Genomic DNA, 16,801 nt, shown 5'->3' with positions numbered 1-16,801 from the left:
AGCCAAAGACTCAGCAGGGCCATCATTCCAGATCCTAAGAGTTATAATTCTGGAGCATGTGCAGAGGTCATCCACTCCTTGAAATGGAGCAATATTAGATTTGAACCAAGAGAAATTGGATTGTGCTTGTGACTTTTGTTCAACATAGGGCTCAGCTAGTTTTAGATATCTTGTCTGGCACATATCCAAGGAGAAGAACCATCACATTTGCAGACTGTGGAGTCCCATCAGTTGTGACATGAAGGGTAGATGCAAACTAACCAAATCCTCCTTTCTGTGCCTTAGCATCCACAAAAGGGCAAACCTGCAGAGCTCAGCAGCAGATTTTTTGACTCAAGCATTCTAGAGATGAAGATCCAGTAGTGCAGCCAAAACTTACCATCTAAGTAGGGAGCACCTTCCGACAGCTTGCTGAAGCTTACACCATGGGCCATAATGCTATAGCTTCTTCTGGCTTTGTTGGCAAAAGTAACCAGCACTGTATCTCCCACTTCAGCTTTTATAACAGGGCCTTAAAAAACAGAGTGAGGGAAGGTATTAGAAGGACAGCTCTCCAGCACATTTCCACCAAAAGAAGAGAGAGCTGCATGCACTAAATTTCCCTCTCAGTCCAGATGGTTCTACATTCAAACCTGATGTTATGACAGGAGGGGAAAATATTCACTGTACCAAGTATTCCCAGGTGCTTCATGTCCTCTGACCAGGTCTTCTTAGTGAATGTTGCATCAGTATATCCCACATAGTGAACTTTCCAGTATTGCCCTCCTATTCTGTCAGTCCCTTGCGTGAAATATGTTGCAGATTCACTGTGGAATTAGCAAATCGGACTGGTTAAATAACTGAAGGTTTAAGCAGAACCCTTCATTTCAGATAAAGTTATTACTCCAGACACAGGATAAATGACCCCCCAAGTTACTAATCTCCATACACTTTCCTGGCACATGAAGAAATATATTACTGGTTTGAATTAGCCAACAAATGAGCATTCATTGTACATTAGACTTTTATGTTATACCCTGATTTACTTAGGGAGACATCTATATCAACTTACCTTTGGGCAAGAATTGTGCACAATGTGTGTCTAATCATTGTTGGCTTTTCTGGGAAACACTGTAATGCAATTTGTCTCAATCAGTAATATCAGGGGGGGAAATTCTGCCACTGTGGCACCTCTGAACTGCACTGATTGTAAGTGTGAAAGCTGCCTGAAGAGTCTCAATGAAGGGTCATTAACTGTGTTGAACTTGGCCTCACTTTCCGCATGGATTTAATTGAGTAAGATAAGTGCTTCCAGAAGGCACCTTGAAGCATCGCAGTTATGCATCTAGCTTCCTGACAAGGCTGTTTAAATCCATTCCTCCCTGCCCCTTCCAATTAAAATTAATGACAGCACAGGACCTACCCCATGTGAATCACTGGGGCAGTGTCAGACTCCTGAAATTAAAGCACAATGGGAGTTGACAAGAAATCTTACCTGCCAGTGGCGTTCAAACCCTGCCCAGTGAATTTATCATAACCGTCAGGTCCATAATTCCAGAGCACTTCTTCAGCAGCAATGTAATATCTTCTCTTATGATTGATTGGTGAAGAATGAGACAGGTTTTTCTGGCAGATCTGAACATCATATAGAGCCTCCATGCCACCTGGGAGAAGAAAGAGTCTGGAGAAGTCCCTGACCACCTGCAGATTCAGCAATCTCATGGATACAAATGCACATTCAAACTTCTCTGGGAGCTACATGGATTGGAAGCAATTACTACAGTAAATTTCTATTTCAGAATACATTCTCTGCCTACAATGGGCCAGGTACTAACACCCTTTCTTTGCAAGGTGAATTTATGCAATTTAAAAAAAAAGGTGACTTTATGCAATTTAAAAAAAAAAGGTGACTTTATGCAGTAGGTGAAACACATAAACATCAATGACACTCTTTAGTGGACTTATTTACTCAATTTCTTAATCTGCATAAGGATGGTAGAATGATTTTGGAGGTCAGAGTGCCTCCAGATATCTGCCAAATAGCATAATCTTCCCCTGGCTTCCACTGAAATACAGACTGGTTTCTGCTGAAGCTATTTGTTGCTTGCCAGAATTGAGTCTGTTTTGCCTGATGTAAGCCCCACTGGAATCAATGTGTAAAACTTCTCCCAACTCGTCTCTGCTATGATAATTACACACTGCCTGCTGCCATGACACCTAGTTTATGATACATGCTTTTGGGGTCTTGCGCCACACAAATATCACAACATCACCATCAAAGTCCTTCACATAATGGTTTCTGAAAACACTGCCAAGTTTTGCCTGATTTCCATAAAGCAAAAAGCTATTAAGTGTTCAGCTGGCATGATTTTTTTTTATGTGTAAGTACTTATCTACAACAAAAAAACTGTGTTGAAAATTGGTGTTGAAAACTCCTCTCGTTGCTCATCAAAATCTCAGGTTTAACTAGGAATCGTAGTGACAGTGCTGGGTCTAGCAAGTCTTCCTTACATGAGTTACATGGCCAAGTCATTTATACTAGCTGAAGATTTGGCCAACACGTATAATTTCTGGTGACTAAACTCACGACCATGATGTTTATCTGGTGAAAGAGTTGCAAATTGTTCCAAAGTCACACAAAAAAAGTGTCAAATCCTGCTTCCCCTGGAAACATCTCCCAGTTTTCTCTTCCAAACATAACAGAGGCTGATGAGGGAGGTCTCATGGCAGCGTACCTCGGAGGTGCTCATTGACCTGGCACGTTATCAGCCACCTCCCGGGGCTGCCAGGAGTCATCTCCGCCGTGATGAATGTCGCTGGAAAGAGACCGACCACATCTGCTCTCTGGTCTCTGCTGGTGAACGTGTGGCCGTAGAAATAAGCAGCGTGGATGTCTATCTCGCTTCCCATGCCAAACAAGTGCCAGGACATGGAAGTGTCAGCACACATCTCCAAGCCGGGGAGATTGCCATATATGTAACCGTTAATAGCTAAAAACAAAAGGATGAGACTTTATGAGAGGTGAAAGAAAAGTGCCTCTGGCCCATTTCTAAGGAGTAGCATTTTGAACATATGTCGTACTGTTCTGTATGATCAAATGTCCCCAGTTCTCTGTCTGTGTCTGTGAAAAACATCCTGGGTAATATCAAGATGTTGCAAAGGCCAAGTCATCACCATAAAGGCCTGATAATGAAGTTAACTTGTTCTGCAACTATTTAGCATGGCTGAAATATATTTCCTCTTGTCCTATGTCATAAATATACCATTATATGCCAGGCTCAAGCAATTTAGGTTTGAAAATTTTATCAGCCAAATCAGTGAAGTCAGCTTCTGTCTTCCTTAACTTCTACATCTGATAATGTATCAAGATGCTAGGAGAATGAGACTCATATTTTGCAAAATATTTTATTTCCTAGGCTCCCTGTAACAAACAAAATATACAGAAATATCTGGAATTGACTACTTACACAAAATGTCCAAATAACACAAAGTACCTTTGGCCAATATATCTCTGAAGGGCAGGAGTGGTTATGCCAGCCAGCCCACCATCCACAAGCCTTTTGAGAATTCTTTCAATACACACACCTCAAACTGCTCTGCAGCTTTCTTTGCTCGTTTCACAGCTGGACAAAAATCTGTTGCCTAAGATAAAATGCTAAACAAATGTCAGAGCTGGGCATGAAAGCCAAATCTCCTTTCTGCAAGTGTCATGCTGTTTCTAGGGAGAGGTTTTTATCAACACAGTACTTCAACATTCTGACCCATTCCTTGCTGACACAGATAAAGGAGAGACATCACAGGGGACAGAAAGTCCTACTGAATTGAAAAGAGCCTGGCCACTGCTGTAGACCACCATTGACTCAAAAGTCCTTCTCACCATGCATTCGATTGCTGGTCTGGAAACCTTCATCCTCTTTGTCAACTGTGTCTGGTTCTAAGCAGAAGGTGTTTATATTCTCATCGAGGTACCAGCTGAAGTTTTCATCTACAATGCTAAACATCAGGGCAAAAGCATTAGCAGCACCAGTCCCTTCTATTGTGGTCTCATCAGCAGTTCCTAAATTGCAAACGAAAAGGAAAGTGATAAAAAAAGCCTGGGACAGGATTGAATTTAAAAATGACAATAACCTTGGCACACTTGAGGAAATACAGTTCTTTGCCCACAGTCTGTAGGGCAGGATGAATTTCACTTAATTTTGCTCTTCTAAGGCATTTTGACCCCCCTCCAACAGATTTTGAACAGATGAGTGCCTCCAGAAGGCAAAGCTAAGCTAAGTTAAGTTGATATTTCAGTATCTCATTGGTCTGACATGGGCACAAGCACCTGCCAGTACCTGTTGTCCCATTTCCCCATCGCATCCAACCCTGTCCCTTAGTCAGTGTCAGTGAGCATCTGTGTTCCTGCACAGTGAGCCAGGTCATGAGCTGGATCTATCCAGAAACCAGTGATTCATGGTTTTTTTGACAAGGAATTAAGGAGTGATGAGTGGTAGCCTGCATTTCTGTTGCACTGAAGTGAATACTGAACCACATCCCCAGAGTGGCCCTCTAAATGTGGCTCATTCTTCACAGACTGACAAGGAATCCATGAGAGTTATCCAGGACTAGATAGTTAAATTTTAAAAGGCTGAAGACAGCATGAACAAAATTTATTCCAGCTAAGTTCAACATCTTTATCCTTGTATCTATTTTGGGGAGCAACCTGAGACCATAGGACTGGTGATACTGAGTAGTCTGTTATTATCCACTGCCAGGTGTAGATTTCATTCCAATCAATCCATCTCTGATCCCATGAAAACTTTTCCTTCCTCTGCCTTCTCGGAGGGAAGCTCAGAGTCTTGCTCTCAGTCCTGTGTCCACCACCACCAGCTGGAGGACTACATAATGTAGATATCCAACTTCATGAATTCAAGGCCAAACATGGAGATAATCTGGCCTTTCAGGCTAGGATTGTTTGGAATATGCTGTCTCCTAGCTTCATGTGTTATCTTGTAGTTATCAGCTCAGTGTTACATATTCAGTTCTGTGGATTTCAAAGGCTCTCGAGGAGAATATAAGTCTGAGACATTTTAATTGTGTGAGTTAAGCTGGAAACCAGGCCTGTATTTTCCACATTAAAGTCTTTTTCTTCTTCATATATAGAACCTACTTCACTTAGAAGTACTGCATATGAAATCAGGGCTGATTTTGAACTCTGGGAGTTACTGAAAAGAGATGGCAGAGTTACATGTGCCCAGGGGAAGAATGGGCAATGACTCAGCTGATGAAGAGGAGAGGGCTGGTTCATGATGGCTCCAGCACAACATTAGGTGGCTATAAAATACACAGGACAGGCTGTTCTATGCACATCCCCATAAGATTGTGAGATATAAATTGTAAACAAAAGTAAATACATACTCTCTATGTGGAAAAAATTACAAAAGATTATGCTTTTGAATATGTAAATGCTAATGCCAAATCCACCCACCCAGCTCTAATTTGATTTCCTGAGCAGTAAGTCCTTTGCTCATCCTCAAATTTCCCCAGTTTGGGAATACTAAATTTTGGTCTCTGCCACGACGGGATGGTCTCAGAGCATGCTGCAGTCCCTCCACCAGCCGAGGCAAATCTATCCTGAAGCCAAAGGGGAGCAGGAAGGGGGTTGTCCCAGAGCTACAATACCTACCCTGGGATGCTCCTGGAATGGCCCATCTATTCCTTGCCCCTTTTTATGGGCTATGTAGGGATAGACTCTAGACCATCATGTTTAAACCTGTAAGCAAAAATGACTGTTAAGATGCCAAGCTTGGCAGAGGGGCTTGCTCTATCAGTGTTTCTAGCTCAGTACCTTTTTTACACACCAGCAGAGGCCCAATTAAACCAGATGCAATATCTCTTGGTGTGTCAATGTGAGAATGGTAAATCCAAGTCAAGCAGTTTGAGTCTGCCAAAGTTGGGGAATAATCTTTCCTTACTGGCCATGTGTATGTGTAATTTCCACCGGGAACAACAAAGTCGTCCTCTTTGCTTTTACCGCCAGTTCCATCAGGGTAAAGTGCTCCTAATACATAAAAAGGAAAAAGGAAGACTTTAGCCATCCCCTAGTTGCTTTTGTTAAATAAATGTGTAATTTATTCTATTTTAACTGGTATTTATAAAATAATAGCAGCATTCACAAATACAGAATCATTGAGAAATTTTGAAAAAACTCAGAATTTCTGTCAATCTCACCACAAATATATTGGGAGTTAAAATCCATTTTTTATTGGTAGATAAACCTTTAAAAATGCATTAACAGGCTCCATTTCTTCCTAGTCTCTTCACTCTTATCAGTCATCTAGAATTTTGTCATCTAACAGTGTGTATTTTTTCACAGGAAATACTGACTGTAGGCACATCCACGCAATTCTCTAACAAAAATACGCATGCATAGGTCTGGGATTCTGAAAATTAGATCATGTCTGTTATAGGCTAAAAGAGAGGAAAACATTTAGTTGCAAGAACTCCATCTATTAAAATAGACCAGAGGCAGAAGGAAGGAGGGGAGATGTTTTGGTGAGCTATGATTCAGAAAAATAATTCAGGCAAAAAGACCCATCTAACCTGTTTCAGTACTGGATTTATCCCAGGTGTCAAAAGTTTGTGGCAAAAAGTTTTGAGATGCACCTGTTCCTGGTTTTAGTCATCAGCTGCAATTACTGATGAGCTTATGAGAGGGTGATCTAAAGTCCTCTGATGTCAATGTCAATAACAATAAATACTGGGACAGACTTGTAGCCACGATATTTGCTACTCCAGAGAAAAAGAGAGGAAAAGGCAGGCCAGATTTTACCTTCAGAGTCCTTGTCATAGAAGACCCCATGTGGGTGCACAGAGTATGGGCGGGAAGCAAAGTTTTTCAGATGGATGATAAAGACATCCTCTTCTTCTGCCTTCAGGACTGGGCCAAGGAAGCCCAACCATGCTGCTTTGGGGATCTCCTGGGAGTAAGTGTCATCTGTGAATTGCCTAAAAATAGCTTTTTTGTACACACGTCCTATCCGGTTGGCTCCTCTTGTTGCATACACGCTTGCAAACCTGGTGTCGGGAAGGGAAAGTTTGAGACAGTAAACCTATCTTAAGAACTGATCAAACAATTGGTGCTTGCAGTGCAGATAAATATTTCCCTGGGACATATCTCATGGCTGTTGGAATTGAATTAAAGCTCAGGAGTACATCAGGACAGGCCTGGCAGGGCCCAAGCCAGTACCAACCATCCCACTTGCAGGTCTGGTCTTTAGCACAGTTGCTCCAAGCCTTCATTCAGGACCAGCCACTCAAGCCTCAAGCTGCTCAATTTTAACAGCTTCTCCCTCTTTTGAAGGTTTGAAACCTCACCTCTGAAAGCATGACTCTTCAGAAGGAAAATAAAACCAAATTAAGGTTTTTCAAAAGCCAATAAGAGAGATTCTAATCAACCAGCTTGACTCCCTGGAAGAGTAGCATTAAATGTGTTTTGCATGAAATGTACAGCTTCCACATTCCAGAGTCTATGTTTATAGCAACTTCAAGTGATGGGCAACCCACCATATGGTCAGTGGTTAACATATTATAACTTTTAAATACCTGCTCCTTTCGAAGCCTAAATTGCATTTGCAGTCTAATATCATCCAGCTCCACATTCCTACCACTGGTTCCAGACAAGTTCTCTCTCAGATCAAAAGAGCCACATACCATCAAAAACTTCTTTTTTATGCAGACACTTGCATAAGTTTTAATTAATTGACTAAATTGCCTCCTACCCTTCTTCTGGACAAACCAAGCACACTGGCACTCTTTAGGCAACAAATCTTACGCAAAGCTCTCTTTTGAAAGCAAATATTTCTCTATCTCTGAAGTCTGAACAAAAGAACTCACACAATAGACAAGTAGGGACCCTATTCCAGCTAGGGTCAGAGAAGCTCCCAGTCAATATTTCTTACATATCTGGGAATGAATTTTGCCCTTTTAACTATAACATCATACTGATGACCCAGTTCATCCTATCTGTGATGACATAAAATCCATTTTTTAATTCTCTCCATGTTACAGCTGGTAAATATGACAGACAATCTTCATCCCTAATTATAACACTCAATGAAGGCAGAAATTAGACCCTTTGCTACACAGCAAGCAGGAGGTTTTATGACCGATTTCACCGTAATTGACCATGAGCTTTTTTATCCCCTGAAGATTGATTGAACTTTCATGTTTTCTAAAAAACTCGTCAAAAAGTTGAGCTAAATTTTCCTGAAGTATCACTGGCAGAAATAAAGCAATTTTTTATTTATTATGAGACTTTGACTGGTCAGTTCACTTGCTTCACCAATTTTGTTTAGATTCTTTTGTGAAGTGCAAACAACCAAAGTGGAGGATGTCACATAAGTTGAAAGGCAAGATTTGCTTTAAGCTCTTCACCACAACATCCACTTCTCCCTCTACCCAAACCTTTCTATGATTCTGTGCTTTCTATGACGCCATAACACACAACATCCCCCACTTGTGGTCATTACACCTCCACAATCACTACTCAAAAAAAAACCAGACCCCTGAAATGATCCAGCTATAAAAGCCTCCAAAAAATACACTTTTTCATTTGAAATGTGCACTTTATAAGAAACCACAAGTTTTGGCAGCAGTTAAAACATTGCCAGTATTGCTGGGGCAGAAACAGTGGGATAGGATGGGCGGGAAGGGACAGAAGCTTCTCATTCTGCTTTTTTGCAGAATAATGTATGCCAAATAAATACACCCCAAAAACAGGGTTAAGGAATGAGTTGCCAGGAAATTTGAATTTTCAGTGAATTAGCATGTCTGTAGTCTGTGGACACAGCAAGATCTGGCAAGTCACACCACATTCACCAAGGAGAAGATACCTTCTATTGCCTGGGGGAAGAGCTGTGAGTAGGAGGTGGTGTCAGTAGGAGTGCAGTGTAAATGCACGCGCTTCCTTACCTCATGGCAATGTATTCACATGGCTATGTCCTAATGCGAATTATGAACTGATTTTTTAAATGGTTTATAAGAAATTTTCTCTAGAAAAATATCAAATCCATTTTTTTCAGAAAGTCCTTATTTTCAGGAGATATTTTTCATCTTTTTTTTTTCCAATTTCACCAGCCACCAAATATTTTCGTTCAGTGGCACCATGCTTTCATCATGATGACAGTGTCTTTATGTCCAGACAACACTGCACACTCTCTCATAACACCCCTGGGATACACTGTCTCTTCTGAAGAAGGAGAATTGTACCCCAGAACAATGTACTTATTCAGGATTTGTTAAACGTTTCACGTGAGCCTAGCCCCTTTTAATGCACAGATTGTGATCCCAAAATCCAGTTAGTTATCAAAGTTCAAGAAACTACCGTGAGAAAACCCTCTAGGCTTAAGCTATAATATCTGGATCTGCATTTGCCTCCCACTTAAAGCCATCTAGAAGTCAGGAAAAGAAGTCTTTTAGCGGCAGCTTTCTGAAAGGACTATTCAAATGGGTGCAGTGGGTATCAGCTGCAGCCAGTCACAGTGTAAGTGATGCTCTGTGTGTACAGAGACGTATTTTCAGCACATCCTTTTCGTTGCCTCAGTACCTGCAAACAGAACATTTAGGCTATTCTGAGTCCCATTCTAGGTGCCCAGGCTGTCTCATTTCTTCCAGGAGATTTTGGGGGTCCATCTCAGCCTTGCCAAGTAGCTGGTAGCTCTGTGCCTCTTTACAAGTGTTGCTGTGCTTCACATTACAGTGCTTAAAATCCTTTTGCAGAAGGAATACCCACATTGGACCTAATGCCAAAATGTTTCCTATCTGTCATTCCTCTCTTGTCTCAAGAAAACAAAGCTTCTCCCTGCCTCTTCATATTCTCCTGCTCACTTCAAACTGCTTCATCCTCCTGGTGGTTTTGTGATGCTTCTGTCTGAACCTCTTCCATCTTTCTGATCTTCTGCAGATGTAAGAGCTGCTCCTCTAAATTTTAACTATTTCCCTCCAACTCCGTTGTCAGCCTGCACTTCATGTGCATAAAATCAAACAGCTTTTCTTCCCACAGTAAAGGGGAATACTCCATCCTCTGCGGCAGTACCCATGCAAACTTCCTAAATTCTTTTTCATCTCCTGCAGTCAGGCCAGTCTTGAGGTTACATATAGAGATAAGCAGGTTTGCAAATTGGCGTAAAAATTCTTGTTCCAGCTGAGAAAGACATGCAAATCCTGACTTCATTTCTGTGTCTGATTTCATTTTGGTGCTTGATCCCTCTCAGCACTTCCAAAGCTCCAAGAAAAGTTGGAAATGCATCTGAGTGGAAGAGTGAGTTATTAACAGGGAATAAATTCTAGTCTTTTAAAAGAAGTGTAAGCATAATTATAGACATCCAGTTCCCTGCAATGACAAGCAATACAACTCTTCCTCAGAGAAAAAGAGTAAAACACGAGTGTCACATAGATTCTACTTCAGATCAAGACTACACATGCAGACAATCTGCCATTTCCAGGAAGATCCATGTGTGAAGTGCAATTTCTACACCCATTTCTTTCATCACACAGAAGATGTGTTTTGCCGTAACTTTTTTTGCCGTAACTTTTTTTGCCATAATTTTTTTTACTGGGTTTGTGTTAGCTTTGATCTGATGGCTACAACCTAACAGAGGTTATGTTTTCCCAGAGATACTTACATGAGCACTGTGTTACAGTGAGTAGTAAGAAATGGGAAGACACCTTGTGCATGGCCAAGCAAACAGCTCTTCAGTAGCCTGGAGACAGATCCTCACAGATACAGTTTCAAAGCCTCCTGAGTTTGTTTGCTGCTGTAATCACCACTGAGTGCCAAAAAACAGCACTCAGGATAACTACTAGATGTGGAGTCCCAAATTTTCTCCTGTGGTGAACATTCCCATAGCTACTGTACACTCCTGGGTGCAAATGCACACAAATGCAAAATTCCTTTTTACTGTCATTGTTCCACTAAAGTCCCATAGACTTTACACTCATAACCATTTAAACAACCACTTTTAGGGGTTTATTTTCTAAAATCTGTACATAGTGAAACCTTCCTTACTCTCCATCCTCTTTATATACTCTGTGTTTGGGTTTATAACCATTTTATTTCCTCAAAGTTCCTGATTTTTCCTGTGGCTGAAGTAAACCAGGAGAGTGCCAGGACAGGGTTCCAGACCACCACAGCTGTTTTAACCCTTGGGTCACGTAACCTGTTCCAGGTAACCCTCCAAGAAACCTCCATGACTCCCAGGCCAGTGCAATGCCTGTGCTTGAGGGATGGCCAGGGAAGGGGGACCAGTGGTGCCAACTCACCTTTCTAAATGGCACCCTGACCACAAAGCGTCCAACAACAAAGTTGAGTGTCCTCAAAAGACAGAGACACAAACCCTCAAAGGATGTTTTTAGGCTTTTTCTGACACACATGAGCCACAGAGGTCAATAAAATCCATGAAATCTTAGAGGAGGCTCTGAGGTGTCACTAGTGTGGTATGATGGCTTCCCTCCTACAATAAACTTGCCCCTGAAGTCAGTAACAAAGTTCCTCTTGGGCTTCATTAGAGCCAGGATTTCACCTCAAATACCCTTTTGATGTTGACCCTTCCCACAATGATCATCTCTGCTGTTGCAATTGGGTTATTTGGCCTCATAATGACTCAGCCATTAGTGTAGCATCGGTGACGACAGTTTCACCGTCATTTCTCTGGGTGGGATCTCCTCACAGGCAAATTGCACAAACTGTGTTTGATGCTGTGCTAACAAAAAACACCTGTTAGTGTTGGTGGGTGCAAGACTTGGCCCAGATAAATAAAGGTAGGATTGGTGGCCAAAAGAGAAGGGAAGAGCTGCTCCATCAGGCAAATCTTACTAACTTCTACCAGCAGCAGAGCAAGATTTAAGTGTCCATCATATAAACTCGTATCAAGGTAATTTCAAGGGATTATCATCTAAACTTTAATCCTGAGGGCTGAGCTTCAGTGAGGAAAGAATGACTGGTGGATGTCAAACCATGACATCTAGGTATATTTTCCTCTTGAAAGGCCATTTTCCATGTGCCCATTAGAGAAAGCAGAAAACATCCAAGCTCACCCTCCTGCATCAGCAATACCCATGCCCTAACCCATGAAATCTCGCTGGGATCTGCAGCACATCCAGCAGCACTGACAGCACATGCACCCTGTGTGTCTAGTCCAGCATGGTTTAATGATGTCAGCTCTTCCACAAATTATGTCAGGTGGGAAGGGACGCTGACCACTTTCACAGTCACCTATGATCAGTGGCCATGAACTGGACATGCGATTTCCAAAGCCCTGTGTGCTCCAGAAAATGTAAGTTTAATTTCTGAAGGGAGAACAGAGAATGAAATGTCTTGGTTTTACTCACAACACTCCAATTTATGAGAATTAGTAGAAGAGCTTGAGGCCGCAAGCTTAGACAAGACAAAGGGAAGAGGTGAACAGCCTCATTAGTCTTTTTGCTTTACAATTACTGATGTCCAGTAAGATACTTATTCTGTGCAAGCAGCAGGCTGACTCTGGAGCACTGCAGTAAGACAAGGCATAATAAAAAATGATCATCCAAGCAGAATAATTCTGCTAAGACAGGGCTCATTTGGGCTAATCAGCTCTGATGAGACACAGTCTTTTCAGCTCACACCCAGGAAGGTTCTGATGCAGCACTAGGATTCCTGGCTCCAAAGGCAGCTCGCTCAGCACCAGCACAGCAAACTGAGCAGCATAGCCATGTCTGGTGCCAGAATCGGCTCACCTGGTTTCTAGCCCCATGCTTCAGCTACCAAAGCCCCCTTTATCTTCTTTGCTACTAAAAACTAAAGGTTGAGGAAGATGTTATTGACTTTGGCAAGCATCATTGAAAATCATCTCTTAAATGTCACTATCTGATCTAGGTAATGTAACACTTTCCACTGCACACTTGCTAATTCAGGATTTTCATTAAGTACTGAGGAATAAGTGGTTTTGATTATATCTCTGTGGGCTAGCTGGAATCAAAGGGAACATTCCTTTTTGTGTATGCACCAATTCTTTTAAAGATAATCAGCTTGTCTGCAACCTCGTTATCTTCACTTTGCTCTCAATAAAACTGGGATGGTGTCCCATCAGATGGGTGCTGTGAGGATGCTTCACAAGGTGAGGAGTGCTTGGCTCAGCGAGCCTGAGTGTTGCTGCTTGCAGAACAGAGATGGCTCGAAAGGCATTCCTGCCCCTGCCTGGAAACTGATCCTTAAACTTTGCTTATGGAACTACTTTTTTTATAATATCCATAGGAACCAATTAATTAGCTGAAAAGCAGCCCATTATTATACTGTTTTAAATTTACATTAGAGATTATCCTAAAGAGCTGAATAGTCAAAATAGCTTTTTCTGGTTCACTATTTAACCCACATGCTTATGCAGACACTATTATTCCAGAATGTAGCAGTTTATCCTGGCTCAACTCAATATGCTTTAAAATGGAGTAAAATAACAAAAATCACTTAATTATTTTGCATATAGGGAGTTTGTGGCAAACATCTCCGCAGCTTTGAATGTGTACTCTAGATTAAAATCCTCTGTGGTTAAACCTTTTGTAATTAGCATTCTGTAATTATTATGTTGCCATGATGACTGAAGACATTAGGTATCTTCCATCCCTGGGTTGCCATTTAGTAAAAAAAATTGCATTTATGTCACAAACTTAAAAGTAAATGTGCCCCTTGATGTTCAGGGAGCACAAAGTGCACACGGCATCACAAGTACAATTTACAGGACAGATTCCAATCTTTCTGTGGTATTTCTCTATTGAATACCTCTCCATCGAAGTGGATTTATATGTATGTAGCTTAAGAGATCTTCTAGTTTATTGAGTGGAGAAAGTTATCCTCTGCTACAAAGACTAGGAAAGGGAGAAATTCAGGCATTTAATATAAATGAAGAACAATTTTGCCAGTAAAGCTTGTTTTCATGGGCTGGGAACATACTATTAACCTCAATTCTACCTATGAATGCAATACTTATTGACTTGGATGCTATCTGGGACCTCTAGCTATTAAAAGCTTAAGCATAAATTTGTGTTGAAAAATAAAACTCTTTCTCATCTCCTTCTTGTGACAAAATAGTTTATTTTACGAAATTCATCTGAGAGTGATTCTGAAATTACTTACCACTACAGACATGTCCAGACTTGCTTGGGATTTCCTGAAAAGTCAGAGAGTACATTTCCATTTCTAGCTTCTGGGAGGCAGCATCTAGCTCCTAGTGAGCCTCCAAACCTGGTACAGCGACCAGGACCTCCTCACTTCCTCACAGCTCCCACTCCAATCCCAAGCCTAGACACTGAGGAGTGATCCCCAAAATACACTGTGTGTCAAAAATATCAATGAAATGTTAAAAATATTCCCATACATGGGATTTGAATCCCATGATGTAAGAAGCAATGGTTTTAAACAAAAACAGAGTCAATTCAGATGTAAGAAAAAAGTTTTTAACAATGAAAGTGGTTAAACACTGGCACACATTGCCCAGAGAGGTGGTGGATGCCCCATCCTTGGAAGCATTCAAATTCAGCTCGGACGTGCCTCTGAGCAACCTGACCTAATGGAAGATGACCCTGAGCATGGAATGGGAGGTGAAGGAGAGGGCATTTAAAGGTTCCTTCCAACCCAAATCATTCCTTAGACAGCACCAGGCATCGCAGCCATCTCCATCCAACATCCAGGCAGCTCTCCTGCTCTGGGAGGAACGCACAGCCAGCCCCAGCCGTGTGGGCATGAGCACCGACACCTGTTTCAATGGCCAAGGCACGATTCATCACAGCACTCACCCACACTTCCCAGCTCCAGAGATCACCAGGAATTCTGTCTGACCATTCACTGTTGTGTATCTAAGCACTTATCTATACACATTTCCAAAATGGAAGTCCCCACAGTTGTACAGATTGCATGGATATAGGGACTTGTATCCCATTCGTAGGTACTATACATACCTGAATTTCGTATCCTACCAAGTTTCCCAAATTTTATCAGGGGAAATACTTAAAATTACATAATATTCCAGTAAACAGGGTTTTGTGTTTTACTGCAAAGACTGTGCTTAGTTAATGTTGCAGTTTGTTTTTTGATACCAAGTCCCAGGGATACCTGCATCTCCATGAAATACAGATAGGGGATTTTGAGCCCATACCTGATGTTTTATTGACAAATATCAGCTCATTAACATCCTCTTCAAATACACACTAACTATCCCCTTTCTTAATCAACCACAATGGAAAACAAATCAAAGTCCACTCTTGCCTTGAAACTGAATTCCCACCTATGACAACATCATCAGAATAAAAACAAGGGAAAAGGCCGTCTTAAGACATTTGCGCCAAAATTACCACATTAACCAATTTTGTTTTGGAGTTGTTGGTACATCTCCAGCTTATCCAAGCCCCCAGTCACTTACTTGTCCTCTAAGAGGCTTTGCCCTGTGATCAGATTTTTCCCAGATGGTGCATAGTCCCAGTTCTCTTCCACAATCCCAAGGTAGTAAGTTCTGGTCTTTGCTTCCACCAGTGCCCACAGCCAGAGGAAGGCCAGGGCGCGGAGGTGGCCACCGCGCTGCGCGGGAGGCATTTGTGGTGGTGACTGGCGTGCGAGGCTGGCACGGGCAGGCAGCAGCAGGATGCACTACAGGGAGCTCACCCCTCCCTCCCTCCCAGCTCTCAACAAGTTATAAATAAGGAAGGGACAGAGCAAAGCTCCTCCTTTCCAGCAGGTTAGGACTGGGATAGGTAGAGAGCCAGGCTATGCAGAGCAGGGAGAAGGTTGCTGTCATGGCAGGACCTTTGCCAATCCTTCGGTTAGTGAGTAAATTACTCACTTACCTGTCCAGGCTAGAGCCAGTTGGTGGTGTTTAGAAGTCTGGATGCTTTTTAGTCCTCCTTTTTCCAGACTAGGTGATATTGGGGCAGAGGAGGTCCTAGTGTTTTTGACAGCCTTGTAAAAACCCTGTTTAAAAAAAATTTAACTTCTTGATAATGTCTGAGATTTCTAAAAACACCATCTTGTTGTCTTCATTTTTTTTTAATGACATAACACTAAGGTATAATCTAGCATCATCAAAGAGAGAAAAAGAATTGGCCAATACCTCTCATAATTTTGTGATCTGTTTAAGACAGCAATTGATTTGAATATATTCAGTTTTAGAGTGCCCAAAATGAGGTACTTTCTTACAAGCATCCCTGAAAATTAGAGCCCTTATAAAAGTCTTTCTATTTGGACACCTAAGAATTGAGGCACACCAAGATCACCCTTTTATTAACCTTGGCAATTAACATGCCCACGTAGCTCTCTAGAAAATCACTCTTTCGCTTTATAGCTTAACCTCTTCTAAGAAGATATCTGTGTTACCATCTTGGCAAAGCCCAGAGTAAACATATACTTGATAGGATAGGACAGAATATTTTAAACCACTTAGGAAATGTCTCAAAAATATCATCCAGGTGACAAGACATTTTGCAAAATCATACAGCTCTGTTCCTAATTTTTAAGTGACTACAGGTATAAAAAAAGTTGCAGTTCTGGAATAGAGCTCTTGAGACTCATTGCAAGCTTTAACAGTTGTGAAATTCCCCTTTCAGGTCCAGAAGTATCTGACCTCTCTTCCTGCGGAAGCTAATGGTTATCCACGACTAGGGATGCAGGAGGCTTCAGAAACGGATTTGGAAGTCACAGGTTTAATGCTGTCCACTGAGATGTAGCTCAGTGATGTGAATGATGTTTTATATGGCAGTCAGGTGAGATTCACCCTCTGGCAGGTGGCAGTGATGGCTACATCAATGGTCAGCTGTGCTGAGC

At 41.7% G+C, this 16,801-nt stretch overlaps 1 protein-coding gene across 1 annotated transcript in view; it reads right to left on the bottom strand.

The window, feature by feature from the left end:
* Window positions 1–15,577, bottom strand: part of HEPHL1 (hephaestin like 1) — a 32,760-nt gene extending 17,183 nt beyond the window's left edge. Inside the window, exons 1-8 of the mRNA XM_041417065.1 lie at window positions 15,408–15,577; window positions 6,791–7,035; window positions 5,807–6,019; window positions 3,857–4,036; window positions 2,715–2,969; window positions 1,475–1,643; window positions 670–806; window positions 380–511 (exon numbers count right to left, since the gene is read on the bottom strand). Of these exons, the coding sequence (XP_041272999.1) occupies window positions 380–511; window positions 670–806; window positions 1,475–1,643; window positions 2,715–2,969; window positions 3,857–4,036; window positions 5,807–6,019; window positions 6,791–7,035; window positions 15,408–15,577 (1,501 nt within the window). The remainder of the gene's footprint in view (window positions 1–379; window positions 512–669; window positions 807–1,474; window positions 1,644–2,714; window positions 2,970–3,856; window positions 4,037–5,806; window positions 6,020–6,790; window positions 7,036–15,407) is intronic.
* Between the last annotated feature and the right edge of the window lie 1,224 nt (window positions 15,578–16,801).

Source organism: Onychostruthus taczanowskii, unplaced genomic scaffold, assembly GCF_017590055.1.
Source record: "Onychostruthus taczanowskii isolate IOZ18803 unplaced genomic scaffold, ASM1759005v1 scaffold54, whole genome shotgun sequence".
Lineage (NCBI taxonomy): Eukaryota > Metazoa > Chordata > Aves > Passeriformes > Passeridae > Onychostruthus > Onychostruthus taczanowskii.
This window is presented reverse-complemented; position numbering and strand designations above follow the sequence as displayed.